Consider the following 22,500-nt stretch of genomic DNA (forward strand, 5'->3'; position numbering starts at 1 on the left):
GTGTTGGGTAGTTATGAATATGATAAATAAATGTTCATTTATCCATTAATCACAGTGGACTATATAGATTCAAGATAACTCCATGTCTTTAACAGTATCAACGCCTAATTTAACGTGTCTATGGGTGTGTTGTGAGGGCCAGACAGACGGACCTAACCAGTGTTGCAGTTGTATGTTATACTATACCTGTATGTGTTGTCCCGCTTATCACACAGAAAAAACAAAAGGAAAGTTATAGGCGTGTTTACTGTCCACTTTCATATTATCATGGGAAAAATGTTTTATGGAATGTCCGCTTTATGTATTATGATTATAGTCCTCAACGAGACACACACTCTTACACACACACACACACACACACACACACACACACACACACACACACACACACACACACACACACACACCTTAATCTAAGAAGAATTATGATAAGAATGTTCAAGGGCTGTGGTCCCACGGATGTAAAACTCCCACCCCATACAGCAAAAATAGATCATTACAAATAGGTAACTACACACAGACACACACAGACACAGACAGACAGACAGACAGACAGACACACACACACACACACACACGCACACACTCACACACACATCCCCTTGCTTATCACTTCATTAACTTGTTGCTCTGCCCACAGGTGTTGCCCACCCGCCTCCCACACCCACGCCTGGTCCCGCCCACTGCCGCGGCTGCCCTTACTTCCTGAACACGCCCATACACATCACCACGGCCGTGGGTGACGCTGCTAACCTCACGTGCGGTGTCAGGATGCTCGGCGACAGGCAGGTGAGACCATGGAAGGTACTTACTGTAGTGTGTGATTATTCTGGCGCTCGTCTATTGTAGCGTGTGTTGTTCTCGCGCACGCTTATTTAAGGTGTGTATTGAAAGAGTCGCGTATCTATCTTATTACATGTCTATCGCAGCCTATGGGAGTATATATTATGGTATGTGTTTACTCTGGCTCGTATCATAGAGATGCGTTTATGTAAAATGTAGCTTAGTGTAACGACTGTTTATTTTGAAGTTAAGGACCGTATAAGATTAACACGTTCGATGTTCGTTTGATTTGACTCGCGAAAACTTAACACTGGACAGGTCAAAATGAAAGCAGTACAGAATAATGAATTCCCTGGTACAGTGGGAATGTAGAATATGATATATAAAATTAGGAAGATGTGAAAGTATGTGTCGCAAGGAGGAGGTCGCTCATTTGAATCCCTCATAGCTACAACCCTGATTAGATGAAGAGGTATTGGAGGTATTATAGAAACAAATGGGATGAAAAAATTCATAAGAGTACTTGAAAGGATGGAGGAGAAGAGGTAGCCAACTGAAGACATAAATGGATTTAGGACATTAGGTTTTTATAAAGGGCTTAGAGTATTTGAGATGGTTTATATGGTGATGTTCAGTAGTGACGGTAATAAGTTGAGTGGAGATACAATAAGCGAGGGAGGGGGGTGGGTGGGGGGGGGGGGGGTGGACGGAGTGGAAGTATCATCAGTAAGAGTGGAAGGCTAAGTGGAGATGTGTCTGATGACTCGACTTTATCTTGTGTAGTTATAAGATATGAAGCTCTGATGACTGACCATTATTGTTCGATGTTGTCCCTCGGCCGTGAACTCAGGATGTTTATGTCAGGCTTAATGTACCTTGCCTATCCTGTGTAGCCGGTAATATGGTTAAGGTAATTAGGAAAGGGAAAGAATATGAAGATCCGAAAACAATTGTCTGAGAACGTAGTCGAGAGTATGACTGTGTCTCAAAATTCGAGCTGTCTTCACGGATCATTTGCTTTATTTCCTTTATGGAAACTGTAGTTGAGTTTATGTCTCCTTTACTGAAATTATTATAGTTAAGTTTAGGTGGACTGCATAAGTAACACAAGGCTATAGAAGACTGTGTCTGGGGAGGAGTGCTGACCCTGGTGCTTGCTGAGGGTGGGGTTGGTTTGGTGGAGTGTTACCACTTCAGGTAAAACATTCAGACGACCTTAACTGCCAGTTAGAACAACATTACCATGGGGCAGGGCAACTGCTGACGGCAGTACTATCGTGTGGAGAAGGAAACTACCCATGGCAGTAGAGGCGAGCCCGCCCAAGACATTCTTTCGTGGACATTCATCTTTCTCTCCTTCTGGACTATGTGTAGACAGAGTGTCCAGCTCCCTTCATGCTGTAATCTCGCTGATTTGATAATCAAATAATTCTATTTGCAATATGAGTTAACTTTTCTCACACGAAAGACTTTTTATATGTCCATTCAAAATGTTATTTCCAAAATACATGACGGCATTATTCATTGTCGGGACACGAGACGCCCACCTTCCATTTTCTCTCGCCTCAGTAAGTCGTCTACATTCATCCTGAGAAGAATTTGCATGAACGGAAAATGTACACAGGACCTCCAAGCCTGCTCCACTCCATCCTCCCGTCTGATGCATACATTTACTTGAGATGTACCACTCACACTCGACACATCTCTTGACTTATGGTACAAACCGTTGGTGCATATTTCGTTTCTATGATAAAAAGCTAACCTGCTGTTCTGGATGGTTTCCAGAGCTACAGGTCTAGATATGGTCGGGCAACGAAACGTATTCAGGTAACAACCTTATGTACCAGCCTCATGAACGATGACTTTCATGATACAGTGTCTGTCTCTGACGTGTAATGTTCCTGTACCGTGAGTCTAAACTGCTGGTGCGTATTTCCTGTGTACGGTGACTGTCCAGTGTGTGTGGCGGTATCTGCTAACTTTAGCACACAATGATGTCTTTTTTTTTTTTCTAAGTGAGACAGTCGCTGATATTTCCGGGTATTAAGCGAGGTGGTTGTATATTGTGGCGAGTGCTTGTTATTGGCTGGAGTGTATAATATATTAAGAGATGATGATATGTTCCTCTCCTCTTTCCCCAACTTTTGACTTGTGTTTGAATGCTGTATCAGAAATAGCCTAGCAATTCTTTATATGAGAGAGAGAGAGAGAGAGAGAGAGAGAGAGAGAGAGAGAGAGAGAGAGAGAGAGAGAGAGAGAGAGAGAGAGAGAGAGAGAGAGAGAGAGAGAGAGAATTACGTTGTAAGAGAAAAAGCTATGAGGAAGCAGAAAAGGAGGACGGAAGAACAACACTCCTGGAAGCATGGAAGTGTGATGGCACCCCAGAAACAAGGGAGTGTGATGGCACCCCAGAGAAAACCAATGTGGTGGTACCCCATTGATCATGGAGCGTACCGGCACTCCAGAGACACGGCAATTTAGTAGCATTACAGAGGTATAGAAATGTGGCGGCACCATAGAAACACCGGTGGTACCCGCATAGATATAGAAGGCATGAAACCCACGTAGGAATGGGGCCACCATAAGAAGAGAGGGGTTATGAAGACGCCCAAGACACACAAGCTGTCCTAGAGACCGGAGGCCGTCCTGCAGACACATCAGGTTATGGGGATGTCCCAGAGGCAGTGGGTTATGGGACCGCTCTAAAGACAAGGGATGTAATCAGCCGATCCAGAGACATGGGATTGTAAGGCCAGCCGAGAGACACACCGGGTTATGGGTTCACCCACTGACTCAGGGATGACACACGCTGCTCTGGCCCAGGCCACCTCTCCACCTGCGTGGCCGATAATGTGGTCCGCTGTTCATTTCTCACTTACTCTTCCCATAATTACGGAACTCTGCTGATAATAACATTATAAATCTTGCTCATGTTTATGTTCCCACATTGCATATAAGGGGAATTGTTTCTTACAATAATCGTGGAGGCTTTAATGATCATAGATGATAATGAAGACAAGAATTACGATAACTACTTATGGAAATGTGATTGGGTCTGTCGTTTACTTCTCCTGTATACATACAATTGCTCTCCTGTTTTCTTATTTCTTCCATAATTTGCGTCCCTCTTGGTATCCAATGTTCTCTTGTTATCATTTTTGCTCTAATCTGCATTTTGAATTCGTCCATGTTCCGCTGGAGGACTCTGGCTGAGGTAACCAGCCTGAGCGAGAGGTAAATATCCGGTAAAGTAGCTTCCTGTACCTACAGTCACTAGCCTGAGTAAGTTGCTCTTGAGCAGTAGGGAAAGTGAGGTCGTCCAGTCCCGTTCTCCTCCGCTCACCCGAACATTTACTATGCATGAGACAACTTCCCAACTCCCGGACAATCTTCTTTAAGTACTCAGTATCTCCATTTGACTCTACATAGTTTCTATTCCTCGAATGTTTTTTTCCCCTATTAGAAACAGGAACGCTCATGTTGATGATCATATGTTAATGTCTCTCCTCTACAGCCAATCAACTGTAGCAAAAACGTGAACGCTTGAAGTTAGATGTACGAGATGGTAGCAATAGGGAGCATAATCAGGGTCATCAAGGTGTATATGTTGCTGAGGCCGAATGGCCGACGTTTCTCTGGATAACGACTTGTGTCGTCTTCTTCCTCAGGTGTCGTGGATCCGCCGCCGCGACCTGCACGTTCTGACGACCGACTCCTTCACCTACACGACGGACTCTCGCTTTCGGGCCATCCACGTCAAGACGTCGCCATACTGGGTGCTCAGCATCAACGAACCCGACGTCAGTGACTCCGGGGTGTACGAGTGCCAAGTGTCAGCCCAGCCTAAGATATTCAAGAGGTTTACACTCGACGTTGTGGGTCAGTGGATTCTTCTTCTTCTTCTTCTTCTTCTTCTTCTTCTTCTTCTTCTCTTTCTTCTTCTTCTTCTTCTTCTTCTTCTTCTTCTTCTTCTACTTCTTTCTTTCTTTCTTTCCCCCCCCCTCTCTCTCTCTCTCTCTCTCTGGATAAAAACATTGAAAAGTTAGTAACTGAAGCTGAAATACAATAGAATTGGAAAACGAGAAATGTTGCTCCAATACATAAAACAAGAGATAAAAGAATATGCTTTAACTTTCATTCCAGTTACCTTAACCTATGAGTGATAAGAGAGTGAAACATGGTTTATAAAAGACAAAACTAAAATTTCTACTTTTCAGTTTGAGAATAAGCTATCAATTCACCACAAAAGAACTTGTTTATTAGATGTCTTAGATTTTTTCAGTGTTACATACACCAACTGAGAATCAGAAGTATCCTATGATGTAATATACTGAAGTTTTCAAAAGGTGTTTGGTAAATTAGCGAAGCAGTGACTGCTCACAGACAGAAGGGAATGTGTGGTCTTCAAAGGTGAATCCTTCGATTGGCTTCACGTAAAAAGTGGGTTGCCATAGGGATCAGTCTTCGGGTCCTAGCTTCTTTTTTTTTATCAACTTCAAAAACGACTCAGACATGGGTTTAGAATTTAATAATTCCGAGACTGTAAATGAGACGTGAGTAGAAGGCAAAGCCATAGATAAGCACGACAACGATTCAGTAACGTTTGGACAATCCAGCAGAGTGATCAGGAAAAGAAGAGATGAGATTCATTATTGATAAGAATAAAGTAGAGAACTTTGGAGGATTCTAAACATGACAAAAGAATGTTTGGAAGATTCACCATCAAAGTATAAGCAGAAAAGGATCATAATCTTCCTATGTGCACAAAATACATTGAATAAATTATAGCAGTAAACAATATACCAGGTTATACAACTAGGATCATCAAACACAAATTACCAGGAAACAGTCCTAATAGTATCACACGCGTTATCAAGACCAACTTGAATGTACTGTTCAGTTCTGGTCTCTAAGTTACAAAAAGGAGTAAGACAATTTGAACAAATACAAAGAAGGACTATAAAACAAATTCCATCCCTAAATATATCTATTATATGGGGAGAAGCTTTGATACAATTTTTCAAAATTCTGTTCAAACTGAACAAAGAAAGCCATGAAGATCATATCGAGACACAAGGTAAAGCACTTAGCTTGACAAGAGAAATGAGATAAGATGAACTTTTTCAAACATAATTGCTGAACCATCAAACATTGTTAAGGAAAGACTTTGGGTACCTTTGAAGACTGGCGCTAAATCAATTTCATCAGTTGTTTATTATTTCATCAGGTGTTTAGTAAACAAAAATAGGGTAGCAAAAGTATATGCAAGCGTATAAAACATATTTTCTCTTATTCCAGGTTATTAGAAGGCCCTAACTATTGCTGAAGAATTGTCGCCTTAGTATAGTATAGTATAGTATAGTATAGTATAGAATAGTAGAGTATAGTATAGTATAGTATAGTATAGTATAGTACCGTATGGTATAGTATAGTATGGTATAGTATAGTATAGTATAGTATAGTATAGTATAGTATATTTCAACATGAAATAACATAGTATGATAAAAGTAGGGGTATAACATAGTCCAGTATAATGGCCATAGTGCAGACAGTTGCCTGATATATTTTTCATTCTTTTGTGGAAAATTCCATGTTAGTTTTACATTAGTGTTGCATTCCTTTTCTTCCTTCTTTTTCTTGTCACCTACTTTAGCAAGATGGAGTGCCGGTTGGGGAGAGAGAGAGCCTTTCTAACTGTTCTCCTCTATGTATTATCATCGGCAACTAGTTATCAACAAAATTAGAACTGACAGATAACCTCATCTAGGGATAATGGGCCTTCAGTTACATGTTTTTCGTAGGTGCTCGTAAGTAAAGTCTCTCTCTCTCTCTCTCTCTCTCTCTCTCTCTCTCTCTCTCTCTCTCTCTCTCTCTCTCTCTCTCTCTCTCTCTCTCTCTCTCTCTCTCTCTCTGTCCCTTTTGAAAAGCTCTCCCTGATTCCAAATTCCTTCTTTCTTACATAAACTCTAAATACAGACGTAAATATGAATTGCCTTGGATCTAACTTACATTCCGTCACGTGAACAGGATCGCTGAGCGTAGCCCGAGGCTGAATCTTTAAAGTTAAATAAGGCAAGTGAAGCGCCACAAGTTTTCGCTCACTACAAATGGTCACTTGCGCTGGTGGCTCGGGCAGTCAGGGCACAAAACGTTTCTTTGTTCCACCTGACAGATACATTGTTCCACCTGGAAGGCGCCGTTCCAACAGATGGGCGTTGTCCGAAAAGTTCGGCGTTGTTCCAACAGATAGTCATTATTCTAACAGTTAGATGTTGTCCTACTCAAACAGTTTATTTTCGCTGCAACAGTTAAGAGTTATTTAAATGGATAGACTTTGTTCCAACAGGTGGCGCTTCCGCCTGCAGCCACTGTTTGAAAAGGTAGATATTGTTCCACCAGCAAGGGAACCAAGTTAAACAGTCTTGCCCACAGTAGGACGCTAGGAGGAGAGTGTTCAGCAGAGGCAAGCAACTAAAGGCGAGGAAATAATGAGAAATTGATATTTTGGAAGGTATTTGGCAAATATTATGTTAGGTCGGAGTTTTCCCTAGTACTGTTAACCTCCTGATATACGCTGCTCATAGTCGTGTCAATATGTTGCACGTAATGAAGGTCAAAGGAATAAGATAACAAATATAATGAACATAACAATTTACTGACAGATAAAAATACGTAAATCAACGTCATATATTTCCCTCAGGAGGCGTTGTCATTGTAGAGTATTCTGCTTTGATACTATAGTTTTAAGTCGCACAAATCTTTGAAAAATGAGAGATTATTTTGTTCTTATACTTGACTCTTTAGTGCACCATCGTGCTGATGTCTGAGAATGGCAACGTAGCTAGTCTTGTTAAAGTAACAGACATGTTGAGGGAAAGAGACATACCACGTTGATGGCCATCTCGGATGACATAACAACAGAGTATGAGAAAAAGAATGAGGAAATACATCAGAGTTCGTAAACCTGACATGTAAAGATGGAGAGGCTATAGGAAAAGATAAGACGAAATAAGGGAAGAGAGTCTCGCAGCTTTTATGTCTGAAGAAAGAAATATTATATCGCTTCATTCTTATGTAACTGGTGTCTAGAGACAATCTATGGGTTACAGACTATGGGTCTAAGACATATTGGCAAGGATACACACAGACAGCTCACGAGAGCAGTGGCCCAGATATTACTGGTAGAACAGATAAAGGACAGCAACATCACAGCGGATGGAAAGGGCTGGTTGAAGAGAGGTGACAGATGGAAGGCTCTTGATTTCAATCTGGACAAGCAGGAAGTGGAGGAAGATCCACCAGGTTTGCAAGCAGTACGAATGTAAACTCTGTAGATAAAGGATAATTGCCCAAAAGAAAAGTACTAATAGCATGTATACAACATTCTTAGCTTTCAGGCAGCAAATTTTGTTGTGTTGATTACATAGGATTTCAGATACAATCTTATTATGCCAAAATCTTTATGCTACCGGAGGAATGAACTGTAACACTTTGAAGTACAACAGTTTTGTGGTAAACGAGTGATATATATATAGAGAGGTACGGGAACAATTAGTGTTTTCGTATTACTGAATTCGACCAGTTTACTGTCTTCTCATTCTGAAATGCCACAGATTCGAAGTAAGATAGGAAATGCGAGAAAAAGAAAGAATTAGAGTGAGGAGGAGATAAAGTCAGTTGATGTAGAGTCTGTGTAGATGAATAAGTTTAGAAGAGGAAGAAAAATGATTATTTACGAATGGAAGGAAGAGAGTAGGCAAGAACCTTGGAAGACACTGATATTGATAGGATATGAAAGGAAGCTCGTTTCATCAGCAGACCAAATAGAAAGGAAACTGTGTACTAGAAGTAGTTAGTGGCCAACGATCAACTGGCATATTAGACTACAGTCAATAATGTTGAATTCCTTCATTTATCTTTAAAAAATAGTTATTCTACCGGCTAACGGTATCTGCTTATTCAGGAATATTTTGCCACATTTGATACATTTCATCGTGATTGTATCAGCTAATAAAATCACACCAACAAACTGAATGACTGTGCGATATTTGCTGCCAACACTTACGGTAAGAGCAAGTACCTCACAATTACATAAGACTAGAAACTCTACTTCTATAAAGGCGTCATTGCCTCTTTCACCCTGAAAAAAGTGTAATCTTACCTATAGAATAAATTGAATCTTATCATAAACAACCTTATTCATAAGAAATTGACTCTATGAAATCTGAAGTATAAAGTGAAATATCTATCTATACGTTCGTGAGAGTTTGTATTTGTTAGAAAAAAAAAATCATGAGTGAAGGAAAAATATTTGAGCGGGAAACGATCATAACCACCATCATGAATTTCACGAATGGAGAGTCCTTATCCAGACCATCAGGTCAACACGAGACCAAAGAGCTGTCATAAATTCGGGATCACAATAACATTCATTTCTGAATGCTGTTCTGCGCCACGACCGAACCAGCCATCAAGGAGCATCACTCCCTCGAATAGAGATAAAAATCATAACTTTCTGAGTGGTACGTGCATTAGGAGAGAACCACCGGAGATACAGAGACTCAAAATATTCCCTCGTTAGTACAAGTGACAGCGACCTATGGCGTTTGGCTCAACATTTCTTTTACATCGAGCTGGCTGTCCCCTGTGGCTTGCTGCGTCTGACTTCATAAGTTGTTATACACACATTTCACATGATGGACGAAAAATGTTTCAGTCGTGTTTTAGTTTATAAATCTGAGTTTAACGTAGTTCATGTTCGGATCAGAACAGATGTATTCAAGTTGTGACACAATCTATAGCACTAGATGTCTACACTCTGGACCAGTTATTCCCAGCGCTCTAGTCTTTCACACGAATTCCCACCTCCTCCTGCTAACTGTTCCCACCTTCTCTTCTTGCTAACTATTACACCTCTAAAACAAAACCTACTTACGTGGCTTTAGGCATCATCCTAGAGACACAATAGTAACTCCACTGCAAGTGGTAATTATACCATATTCAACCACATATTGCTGTAGTAACTTATAGAGATTCTTAAGTCGTATGTTTGCAAAAATATATCAATGGTTAAGTAGGTCGTTGTGGATATTTAGGTGTCAGTAACTGGCCTCACAACTTGGTCCTCCAAAGAGCTCCATGTTCTTTTGTTGTCTGTATACCTGACCCTGCCTTGTCCGCCTCCAGTGCCGCGGGCCACCATCGTGGGCTCGGCCGCTGTCTTCATGAAGGCTGGCAGTGACCTCAACATCACCTGCCTCATCACCGGTGCCACAGCCCAGGCCGCCCCCGTCACCTGGTACCACGTCAACCCTACTTTAAGTGAGTCAGGAACACGAGAGAGAGAGAGAGAGAGAGAGAGAGAGAGAGAGAGAGAGAGAGAGAGAGAGAGAGAGAGAGAGAGAGAGAGAGAGAGAGAGAGAGAGAGAGAGAGAGAGAGAGAGAGAGAGAGAGAGAGAGAGAGCGTACCATAGAACATAGAACGCAAGTAGCACACTTCTCTGGCATGTGTGTGGGACCAGTTTTAAGCTTGTGTCTTCCTTAACCATTGTTGTATGTTATCTGAAATTGTGTCTACTCTACGAAATTTTTTCCCCCGATCACTTTAACGACTGAGCTGTTGGGGCGAACGACGTGTAACATACATTAATGCCGTGACATCAGTTTTATGTACATACATATATATACACATGACATATATATATATATATATATATATATATATATATATATATATATATATATATATATATATATATATATATATATATCAACACATATTTACCATTTCACGCGTTAGCAAGGTAGCATTAAGAACAGAGGACTGAGCCTCAGAGGGAATATCCTCACTAGGCCCCCTTCTCTATTCCTTTTTTTGGAAAATTTAAAAGGGAACTGAAGTCAAGCAAGGAGTGTTCATTCTCGAAGGCTCAGCATGGGGTCTCTAAATGTGCATGGATGTAACCAAGATGAGAAGAGAGGAGAGATAGGTAGTATGTTTGAGGAAAGAAACCTGGATGTTCTGGCTCTGAGTGAAACAAAGCTCAGGGATAAAGGAGAATAATGGTTTGAAAATCTCTTTGGAGTAAGGAAAGGGGTTGATAGGAGGACAAGAGCAAGGAAAGGAGTAGCATACTACTCCTAAAGTAGGAGTTATCGGAGTGTGTGAAAGAGTGTAAGGAAGTGGGCTCGAGATTGATGTGAGTGAAAATGAAAATAGAAGACAAGACATTCGTGATGATTGTTGTTGCTTATGCACCTGGCTGTGACAGGAAATGTTATGAAAGTCAAGTGTTTTGGGATGAGTTAGTGTGTGCGCAATTTTGATCCAAGAGACCGATTATTTATGAGTAATCATTGGAATGCAGCGGTGACCATTGTGGCAGTTGAGGGTACAACTGGTAGGCATGGTGTGTTCAGTATCATGAACAGAAGTAGTGAACAGGTTGTGGAGTTATGTGCAGGAAGAGGACTGGTAATTGGGAATGCCTGGTTTAAAAAGAGTAACATACACATGTATACATATGTGAGTAGGAATGATGGTCAGCGGGCATTATTGGATTGACTGATAGGCGTGTAAAAGAGTTATTTCGGATGTAAATGTGCCTAGAGAGGCAGCTGGTGGGATGTCTGATCAATATCTTGCGGAGACGAGGGTATAGGTTTGTAGAGGTTTCGAAAAAAGGAAATATTGCCGGTGAGAAAGTGTAATAAGAGTAAGTGAGCTTGGATAACAGACTAGTGTGAGGAAATACCAAGAGAGATGAGTGCAGAACGGCAAAAAATGAGGATAAATGAAGCATGGGGAGTGAATGAGGAAGGGAGGTACTTAGGGAAGCAGTGATGGCATGTGCATAAAGAGTGGTTTGGTAAAGAGAGAAAGGTGGTGAAATTCTTGATTTACATGAAATGTGGCAAGACAACTGGAGTGGATGGTATTGCAGATGAATTTATTTAAAAAGGAGGGTGACTGTTTTGTTGATTGGTTAGCTGGGATTTTCATTGTCTTTATGGATCATGGTGAGGAGCTTGAGGATTGGCGGAATGTATGTGTAATGCTACTGTATAAAGGCAAACGGGATGAAGGTGAGTGCTTGGATTACAGAGGCATAAGTTTGTTGAGTATACCTGTGACGTTGCATGTGAGGTTAGTGATTGAGAGGGTGAAGGCATGTACACAGCGTCAGACTGGGGAGAACCAGTGTTGTTTCAGAAGTGGTAGGGGATGTGCGGACTAGGTGTTTGATTTAACGAATGTGTGAGAGAAATACTTGGATGAACAAATGAATTTGTATGTGGCATTTATAGATCTGAAGACGGATATGATTTGGTTGACGGAAATGCCTTGTGGGAAGTTTTAAAAGTATCCGGCGTGGAAGGAAAGCTGTTAGAAGGAATGAGAGGGTTATATCAAAGGGGTAAGGCATATATGCAAGTAGGAAGAGAAGAGAGTGAATGGTTCAAAATGAAGTTGATGTGACGAGTAAGAAGAGAAGAGAGTAAATGGTTCAAAGTGAAAGTTGGTCTGCGGCAGGGGTGCATGATGATGTCTCCATGATTGTTCAATTTGTATGCAAACTGGGTGTTGAGGGAAGTAAATTGCGAGAGTCTTGAATAGAAGGACGAGTATGCAGTTCGTAAGGGATGAGAGGGCTTGGAAAGTGAGTAAGTTGGTGTTTGCTGATGATTCAGCTCTGGTGGCAGATTCCGTTTAGAAACTGCAGAAATTGGTGACTGACTTTCGAAGAGTGTGTGAAAGGAGAAGGTTGAGAGTAAGTGTGAATAAAAGCAAGTTTTTTTTTTCTAACAAGGTTGAAGGACTGGCTAGTTGGGATGTGAGTCTGAATGGATAAAAATTAAAGGAAGTGAAGGACTCTATATACCTGGTGAGGTCTCAGGGCATGCCTACCCTGGTGAGGTCTCAGGGCTTGCCTATTTTGAAGGAACCTTCGTAGCATTAAGATTTCGTGGGTATGGATATTAATGTGGAATCTAAAAGATTGTTTCACTGGATCTGAATCTCCTAAGCTATGGGGAAGAAATGTTTTTGTTTAATTTATAACTGTTTCTTTCAGACAGCGGAAGCATCAGTAGTGTGAGCAGAAGCAATGACAGCAGTAGCAATGTTGACCTTTGACCTATGATTCTCCACAAAACAGGAGTATCGTCTGTGGCCACGGTTGAAAGGCATCCTCTATGTATCAGTAACAGTAGCACTGACTTTAGACTTTTCTTATCCATACAACAGTCATGTTGGTCTTTGATATGTATTACCCATAGAACGGCAATGTTGACCCATGACCTGTTGTATCCACTGAGCTACAATGTTAACCTCTGGCCTGTATCTCTTATGTAGTGGTGCGTTAACCCTGGTTATCCATGCAGTGATTGTATTGTCTTTTGATATGTATTATCCACGAAATGACAGTTGCCTTTTAACCTGTGTTACCCATGCTATGACGGTGTTAACTTATGATCTGTTTTCCTCATAGAGCGGCAGTGTTGACTTTTGACATGTGTTACCGAATACAACAGCAGTGTTAGCCTATAATCTGTGTTGCCCATGATGAGTCAGTGTTGTACTTTCACCTGTTGTGCGCATGATACGGCAATGTTGACCTTCAACTTGTTTTATCTATGTTACAGAAGTGTTGACCTGTGTTACTCATTCAACAACAATGTTGATCTCTGACCTCTGTAGGCCACGCAGTGACAGCGTTGACATCTGACTGGGTTACCAATGCATGGCAGATGATCTGTCTTACCCATGTAACAGCAGAGTTAACCTCTGACCAGCTTTACCCATATATCGGCAGCGATGATCTTTGACCTGTGTTACCCATGTTACGGATGTTTTGACCTCTGACTTGTGTTACGCAAGCAGCAGCAGTATTGATCTCCATACTAATCTCCCAGACAGCAACAACAGTATACTTGACCCGTGATCCAAGTTTACTTAAGAAGCCACAGTACTAACCATTGACCTGTAGCTCCTAGACAACATTAACAGTGTTGACATTGTTGATCTTTGACCTTTGCCCCGAACAGGAAAAGCAGTGTTGACCTCTATCTTGTGCCCTCCAAACAGCAGCAACAGTGTTTACTTCGACCTGTGTTCCCACAGCGACGGCACTACTGACCTCTAACCTTTCCTCACACAGCCATTAGCAGCATCGACAGCACTGCTCACCTTTGACCTTGTGTTGTCATAGCCATTACAAGCAGCAACAGCACTGTTCACCTCTGACCTGTGTTCCCACAACCATTACAAACAACGGCAGTTTTGCTGACCTTTGACCTAAGTTCCCACAGCCATTACATGCAGCGACAGCACTGCTGACCTACAACACTTGTTTCTATAGCCAATAACAACAGCGAAATCGCTTCTGACCTCTGACCTGTATTCCCACAGCCATTGGCAGGAGCGACAACACCGGTGACTTCCGACCTGCATTCCGACTGCACTTCTGACCCATGACCTTCGTTTCCACAGAGAGCAGCAGCACTGTGTTGGAGGAGCTCAACTCAGGTGGTCGTGGAGGAGTGCAACTGGTGACGGACAGGCGGGCGGGCACCAGCTGGCTCCTGGTGACCAATGCCACCTGGCGGGACGCTGGCAACTACACGTGTTCCCCCGAGCACGCTGACCCTGCTTCCGTGTCTGTACACGTCCTGGATGGTGAGTGTCTGTGGCTCCTGCTGGATGGTGAGTCTGTGTGGGTCTGTACATCAACTGGATAACTTACCTGATTGTCACTGTCGATTTTGTGTCCGTGTATGTACACCTTTGCATCTGTTCTTTTTATTGTTTCCTCACTTTAACTTATTTTTCTGGGTCCTGTGTATCATAACTTTGGAAATGAAAGTGCCTTTACTCATATCAATATTAGTTTATTAAAAGGATCTTTAAGTTATGATACAAGTGTGTTATGCGCCTCTTTGTGTAGGTTCAATAGATATTCACAATATTTAGGTTTAGGTCTTTTTACTCTCAGTATGTAAAGTTTCCGAGACATTTCTTCATTCATGAACATCAATGTCGTTCATAAACTTTCCTGTAATGCATAAACTGCCTCATTTGCCCCGGTGGGTCTTCTCATTATCTGACTCTTGAAAATTCTCTCCTCAGTTAACCAAAATTCCGCACTGATTACCCTGACTTTTTCTTATATTTACCTATTTGTAGAGTTTGGGAGGGAGTTTTACGCGTGTGGGGGGACATTCGTCTTAGCTTTTCTCTATTATTATAAGGCTTTTTGAATAATTGTATATTTCTAACATTTGAAATCTCACCTTAGTTCATTCCATTCATCCACTAACTTTATGCTATAAAAGCAGTCCTTTACATCTTTTTTAGCAAATTTCTTATTTAGTTTCCTGGTTACTCTAACTTCGCATCTTTAGAAGAAATGTTCATTGTGGACACAGTCAAAATGGCTCAGACACTTGAAGAAGGCGATCAAGTCACATGGTGGGTAATCTTATGGCTTTCAACACTTCGCTCTAACTTAGTTCTTTTCATTTTGGTATTATTAAGCGCGGTAACCAAGCTAGAAGCATATATCAGTTGTGTCCGTGTCACATACGCTGTGAATAGTTTGCTGTGAGTTTCCACATCCATCTACTTAACTTCAGTCAATATTTGCCAGCAGACAGTTAGTCTTCTTAGCAGTCCTTCTGGGATGGAGTTGTGTGGACATTAAATACTATGTCGCCTCCCAATCCTTCTCGTACACATAATTCTGCAGCTCATTTCCTTCTTGATGAGATTAGTTCAAGGGCCTTTTTCACTGCATTCCAACGTCATTACTTTGCATTTACATAGGATGAGTATCATTAACTATGCATCAGACTAACTTCGGGGTCCATTCTCATGTAAGCTGAGGCAATCCTTCCCTCCTGACCTTGGCATCATCCACAAACTTATACAGGTGCGAGCCTATCCTTTATTTACATGGATCCAAAAGGAGTACTGAATTGAGTCCTGCGGCACGTCACTGGTGACCGTAAACTATGCAGTGAAGGACTACCCCCCCCCCCCCGATTCTTGCATGAAAATCCATTTTTCTTTTTCTAATCTGCTAAGTGGTACAGCGTCAAATGCTTTATGGCAGTCCAGGAGCTCGCAATCCACCAGTCTTGAATCTTTGTCTATACGATACTCACTTTCATGGACGTCTGAGAGATTTGTTACGCATGTCTGCTGTCACTGGATCCATGTTGTCTTACATTTACGTATTTTCTCCTTAGCAAGTAATCATCCCTTTGGTTCCTGATTATCTTTTCCAGCATTTCACAGACCACACTCCTCAGAGGGATCTGTTCAGCGTAAATTCTTGATCTCCTTTCTTAGAAGCAGGTAGGACATTTGCCCTCTTCCACTCCATGGCACTATATTTTCCACTACGACATGTTGTACAATGATTCTGAGCGATGTTTTGTGTGCAAGGTTTTGTGTGTAATACTGTTAATATTTGTATATTACAGGGAGAGAGTTTTACACTCGTGTTGCCCCGTCTCTTAACCTTGTATATATGTATCATTATATGTATATTTGTGTGTGCGTATTCTTTTTAATGTTCTGTTGTAATTCACGATCCTATTCAGTCAAAAGTTGCGTCATTAAGGTAAACGATACAGAATAGGAGAAAGTATCATAATAAGAATAATTTCACCATTTCCTTGTAAATTTGACTCATATTTCCTACATGAATCACATTCATTTCATAAGATGTAATACAAACACAACAGCATCACAGGGTAAGTATCCAAAAATGATTGCTCTCTTTCTGACATTGATACAAGATTATTTCATGTGGACAAATAACGTAACACATGTTTATCTTCTGTGACAGAGGAGTCGCCGGCAGCCATGCAGCCTCACCTCCAAGCCAATACCTCCCCGCCGCCGTCTTCTGCATCCTCCTCCTCCTCCTCGTCATCATCTTCCTCGGCGTCAGCTTCTTCGGCATCTTCCCCATCTTTCTCATCTCAGCCTTCCAGGAGTCAATTGTGCTGCACGCACACGCTTACCCTCACACTAGTCTTCCTTCTGAGATTATTTTTCAAAATTATATATTTCCCGAGAGGCTCCGCGCCTCTTGCTGGGTGGGACGCCTTGACTTATTTGCTCTGAGGCTGACCAAGCCGCGCTCTCTGTGTTCTGTGTGTTGTGTGTGTCCGGAGTGTCGCATGTGGCAGTCTAATGTGACGAATGTCTGTCTAGGGTGTTCTCTGTGCACCAGTGGTGTGCCGGGCGTGTTTGTCTGGGGGACTGAAGTGTGTGTTGGTTAATATGTGTTCTGGACGTGGACGGTTAGTATGCTAAGATGTGTATGAGAAATGGATCACCGCTTTCCGGGCTGAGCTTATACATACTTTGAGAATGTTCCTGAGATGACTTAGGTGTGCTTATGGATCAAGAGGTCAGGTACAGCATATCAGTCAAGTATTCCCATGGGCTGAGGATTATGTAATCTATCATTGAGACACATACATTTCTTTGGTAAGTGGTTAAATGACCTTGTCAGCACGCTCAGATTACGTCAAATTTGTGTCTTGGGTAACTAGTAAATTTATCTAACTTGATGAGAGATGTAAATATATTTGAGAACGGAACTGAATACACCTGGGCGGGTAGGGTTCCAGATATGTTACTAACGTGAAGAAGAACATGTCTCTATAACTGTGTGTCAGATGCATACACTCGAAGAGGAGGCGTCATTCCTCTCTCTCTCTCTCATGAGGGGTCAGAAGGTGTGTCTCTTGGATTAAGAGTCAAGATGATTATCCTTACCGAAGAGTCAAGATCATTTCGGTTCAGCGGTTCACCTGGTGTCTTCCTAAGTCATGGATCTTGGATGAGGAGTCAGATTTGTTTGAAATGAAGAGTCAGTTATATCTCAGGTGGATGAAGTCATGTGTGTGTCTGGTGTGCATATGTATGTCAGATGAAGAGTGACATGTGTCTGGGTCTTGTGTGAATGGTTCAGGTGTGTCTGTGGAGTGTTCACCAACTAATCTTGTCAGACATTTAACATATGAAATGTTTTGTATGTACATTGGTGATATTTCCTTGAATTATCAATGTTTTTGGTGTTGTGGGTATTGGATGATATAGTGTTCTAAGACAACAAAATGTCTTTATTATATCGAATTTCCTAAGAACACTTATTGGGGATCATAAAACATCAAGTTTAACCATTCTTTTCTTTTTTTTCTGGAGGCATATCAATGTCTCTAAATTTTCTCAGCAAAATTTGCATATATAGGAACTTCTTTCATATAAATTCACATTGGGTAAAACATTTGATTCATTCTATTGAGTTCTCAAGTAACGTCCACTAAAATTACATTCGAAGAAACATTTAATCTCACACAGGACCAGGCTACAGTAGGACACAGAACCAATTTCCTTTTTGACGGAATGGATCCATTTCATAACATTCTTGTTCCACAGCAGATTATTGCATGAACTACAGGAGATAAATTATGTCCTATGTAATGGGTTATGCTCACGTCAACACTTTGTAATATATGGACAGTAAATGTACGTCTTTCTTTCGTAGATGTTTTACTTTCCTCTACAGATAAACGGGATGCGTTGATGGGGAAAGTTAAGCTGGGCATTGATGATGATATGTGGTCATCATGGAGAAGTTTACCAGTCAGGTATAATCCGCAGCTATGTTATGCCACATGGAAATTTGATTATATTATTTACTGAATTCGTAACTTGAGAAGGTAATACACAACTACTCACAAGACAAAACGGGATAACTTGGGCGAAATTTAGAAACTTAACCAAACTTGACCTAAATTAATATGCATCAGAATCTACTATGTCCTTGATTAAGTTAAAACTAGTTAGCTTCTACAAAATTTTGATCTATGTTTATGTCACTCAAGTGGTTGAATATGGGAAATATCTATCTTTTTGATGATCTTTTTTTATTTGATGGTATATATATATATATATATATATATATATATATATATATATATATATATATATATATATATATATATATATATATATATATATATATATATATATATATATGCATATATATATATATATATATGCATATATATATATATATATATATATATATATATATATATATATATATATATATATATATATATATATATATATATATATATATATGCATGGTATTGCATATTGGCTGGTATTGCAGTGGAATTTATTAAAAAAAGGGGTGACTGAATTGTTGACTAGTTGGTAAGGTTATTTAATGTATGTATGACTCATGGTGAGGTGCCTGAGGATTGGCGGAATGCATGCATAGTGCCATTGTACAAAGGCAAAGGGGATAAGAGTGAGTGCTCAAATTACAGAGGTATAAGTTTGTTGAGTATTCCTGGTAAATTATATGGGAGGGTATTGATTGAGAGGGTGAAGGCATGTACAGAGCATCAGATTGGGGAAGAGCAGAGTGGTTTCAGAAGTGGTAGAGGATGCGTGGATCAGGTGTTTGCTTTGAAGAATGTATGTGAGAAATACTTAGAAAAGCAAATGGATTTGTATGTAGCATTTATGGATCTGGAGAAGGCATATGATAGAGTTGATAGAGATGCTCTGTGGAAGGTATTAAGAATATATGGTGTGGGTGGCAAGTTGTTGGAAGCAGTGAAAAGTTTTTATCGAGGATGTAAGGCATGTGTACGTGTAGGAAGAGAGGAAAGTGACTGGTTCTCAGTGAATGTAGGTTTGCGGCAGGGGTGTGTGATGTCTCCATGGTTGTTTAATTTGTTTATGGATGGGGTTGTTAGGGAGGTAAATGCAAGAGTTTTGGAAAGAGGGGCAAGTATGAAGTCTGTTGGGGATGAGAGAGCTTGGGAAGTGAGTCAGTTGTTGTTCGCTGATGATACAGCGCTGGTGGCTGATTCATGTGAGAAACTGCAGAAGCTGGTGACTGAGTTTGGTAAAGTGTGTGAAAGAAGAAAGTTAAGAGTAAATGTGAATAAGAGCAAGGTTATTAGGTACAGTAGGGTTGAGGGTCAATTCAGTTGGGAGGTGAGTTTGAATGGAGAAAAACTGGAGGAAGTGAAGTGTTTTAGATATCTGGGAGTGGATCTGGCAGCGGATGGAACCATGGAAGCGGAAGTGGATCATAGGGTGGGGGAGGGGGCGAAAATTCTGGGAGCCTTGAAGAATGTGTGGAAGTCGAGAACATTATCTCGGAAAGCAAAAATGGGTATGTTTGAAGGAATAGTGGTTCCAACAATGTTGTATGGTTGCGAGGCGTGGACTATGGATAGAGTTGTGCGCAGGAGGATGGATGTGCTGGAAATGAGATGTTTGAGGACAATGTGTGGTGTGAGGTGGTTTGATCGAGTAAGTAACGTAAGGGTAAGAGAGATGTGTGGAAACAAAAAGAGCGTGGTTGAGAGAGCAGAAGAGGGTGTTTTGAAATGGTTTGGTCACATGGAGAGAATGAGTGAGGAAAGATTGACCAAGAGGATATATGTGTCGGAGGTGGAGGGAACGAGGAGAAGAGGGAGACCAAATTGGAGGTGGAAAGATGGAGTGAAAAAGATTTTGTGTGATCGGGGCCGGAACATGCAGGAGGGTGAAAGGAGGGCAAAGAATAGAGTGAATTGGAGTCGATGTGGTATACCGGGGTTGACGTGCTGTCAGTGGATTGAATCAAGGCATGTGTATGGGGGTGGGTTGGGCCATTTCTATCGTCTGTTTCCTTGCGCTACCTCGCAAACGCGGGAGACAGCGACAAAGCAAAAAAAAAAAAAATAAGAATATATATATATATATATATATATATATATATATATATATATATATATATATATATATATATATATATATATATATATATATATTTTTTTTTTTATACTATTCGCCATTTCCCGCGATAGCGAGGTAGCGTTAAGAACAGAGGACTGGGCGTTTGAGGGAATATCCTCACCTGGACCTCTTCTCTGTTCCTTCTTTTGGAAAATTAAAAGAAAAAAAAAAAAAAAAAAAACGAGAGGGGAGGATTTCCAGCCCCCCGCTCCCTTCCCTTTTAGTCGCCTTCTACGACACGCAGGGAATACGTGGGAAGTATTGACATTCGATACTTAACTATACCCAACACTGATTTTAGGTTGTTCAACCCTAGCATCACTATCTTTACAAGTATGACCAATGTATAACTGATAACACTCCTTACAGGGGATATTGTGCACACAATCCGTTTGAGAAGTTACAGAATTTCTGATAAGACTTTCCCTTACTGTATTACCATTGGTGAAGACCACATTAATATTGAAAAATCTTTACAAAAGAGGAACGACAATAAGCAAGTTCTAACACTAGGTTAGTACTGACAAGTTTTGCTCACAAGTGGCTCTTTAAGATGAACATTGTGAAGAGACTTTCTGGCAAGATTAAAAGCTGAATCAAGAAAATGTTTGGGGACTGTAATTCATAAACAATTTTGTAGATGTTGTTGACTTTATCATCAAAGAATTCTGGGTTACTTAAGATGTAAACACAGAACGTTTCACTTTACTGTGATAAGTAGATATGTGAAGACATATGTGAGTTTACGCTATATGCTCAATTTTAGGTTGTAGTGATTTTGAATAAAGATGATTATTTAGATAAACCGTATGGTTTATTAGAAGATAAAAGTACATAGTTTCGTCTTAGATGTGATCCCACATAAACAGTAAGCAGCAAGGTTAATAAAAAGAATAATGAGTAGTTTAAGGACAATAATGAATTGCCTGAGAATCGTTCTTCTTTGAGTTCTTCCTTGCCCTACATAAATGGTTTAATAAAACCTCATAAACCAAGAAACCCTGTAAGACCTATAATCTCTTCAGGGAGATCTGCAACATATAAACTCTCAAACTGATCTGTCAGTATTCTTAATCCATTAATTGGCACATCTTGTTCTCATATCAAAATCAAATTACAAATTACAAATTCAGCAATATCCAGCTTGATTATAGACTTAAGCTTATCAGTTTTGATTTGTTATTATTCACCAAAGTCCCTACTGATAATGAATTGGAAGTTTTAGATGGGGAGTTAGACAATGTACTTTACCATTGCCTATAAGTAGCATGTTAAAGTTCATTAAACAATATGTTAAAAAAAATGTAAGTTTTAGTTCGATGACAGTTTCTTCACACAGCAGTTTCGTACGAGTATGGGAAATCCTTTTTCAGCCATCTTAAGTAATTCATATATGGAATTTTTTGAAAGGAAGATACTTTATGACATTTTGTCTAGTAATATCAAATGCCACAGGTGTGTTGATACTCTTTGTTTATTGCCTAATGATGGAATGAAAAATTATTTCTTACCAGTTTAAATTGTTTAGTTGAATCAGTAAAGTTAATTATTGAAACTGAAACCGACAACACAATGGCATTCTAAGACTGTGGTATCCACAGGGGTAAAAACCTAAAATTTACATAGTTCGTAAAATCACAAATGTCTGTTTATATATTTATTACTATTCTACTCGTCACAATAAAGAGAATAGTCCTATTGTTTCTAAGAGTATTTCGTATATGTAGTCCAGAATTTATTGATGATGAGCTCTGCTTTAGCTATGACGTTGGATTTGAATTACGGTATCCAAACGTTTCCTTAATTCAGCTTACAATCTTGCTAGAAAGACATTTTACAGTGTTAAACCTAAAGAGCCAATTGAGAACAAAAGATTGTTTGTAGTAACC

General features: G+C 40.4%; 1 protein-coding gene across 2 annotated transcripts in view; it reads left to right on the forward strand.

Annotated features, from left to right (window-relative positions):
• Positions 1–18,345, forward strand: part of LOC139752841 (hemicentin-1-like) — a 72,167-nt gene extending 53,822 nt beyond the window's left edge. For both annotated transcript variants that reach the window (XM_071668793.1, XM_071668794.1), the window contains exons 3-7: positions 641–789; positions 4,452–4,662; positions 9,970–10,104; positions 14,276–14,461; positions 16,638–18,345. In XM_071668793.1, the coding sequence (XP_071524894.1) occupies positions 641–789; positions 4,452–4,662; positions 9,970–10,104; positions 14,276–14,461; positions 16,638–16,918 (962 nt within the window). In that variant the 3' untranslated portion in view covers positions 16,919–18,345. The remainder of the gene's footprint in view (positions 1–640; positions 790–4,451; positions 4,663–9,969; positions 10,105–14,275; positions 14,462–16,637) is intronic.
• Positions 18,346–22,500: the final 4,155 nt, after the last annotated feature.

Source organism: Panulirus ornatus, chromosome 13 (genome assembly GCF_036320965.1).
Source record: "Panulirus ornatus isolate Po-2019 chromosome 13, ASM3632096v1, whole genome shotgun sequence".
Classification (NCBI taxonomy): Eukaryota; Metazoa; Arthropoda; class Malacostraca; order Decapoda; family Palinuridae; genus Panulirus; species Panulirus ornatus.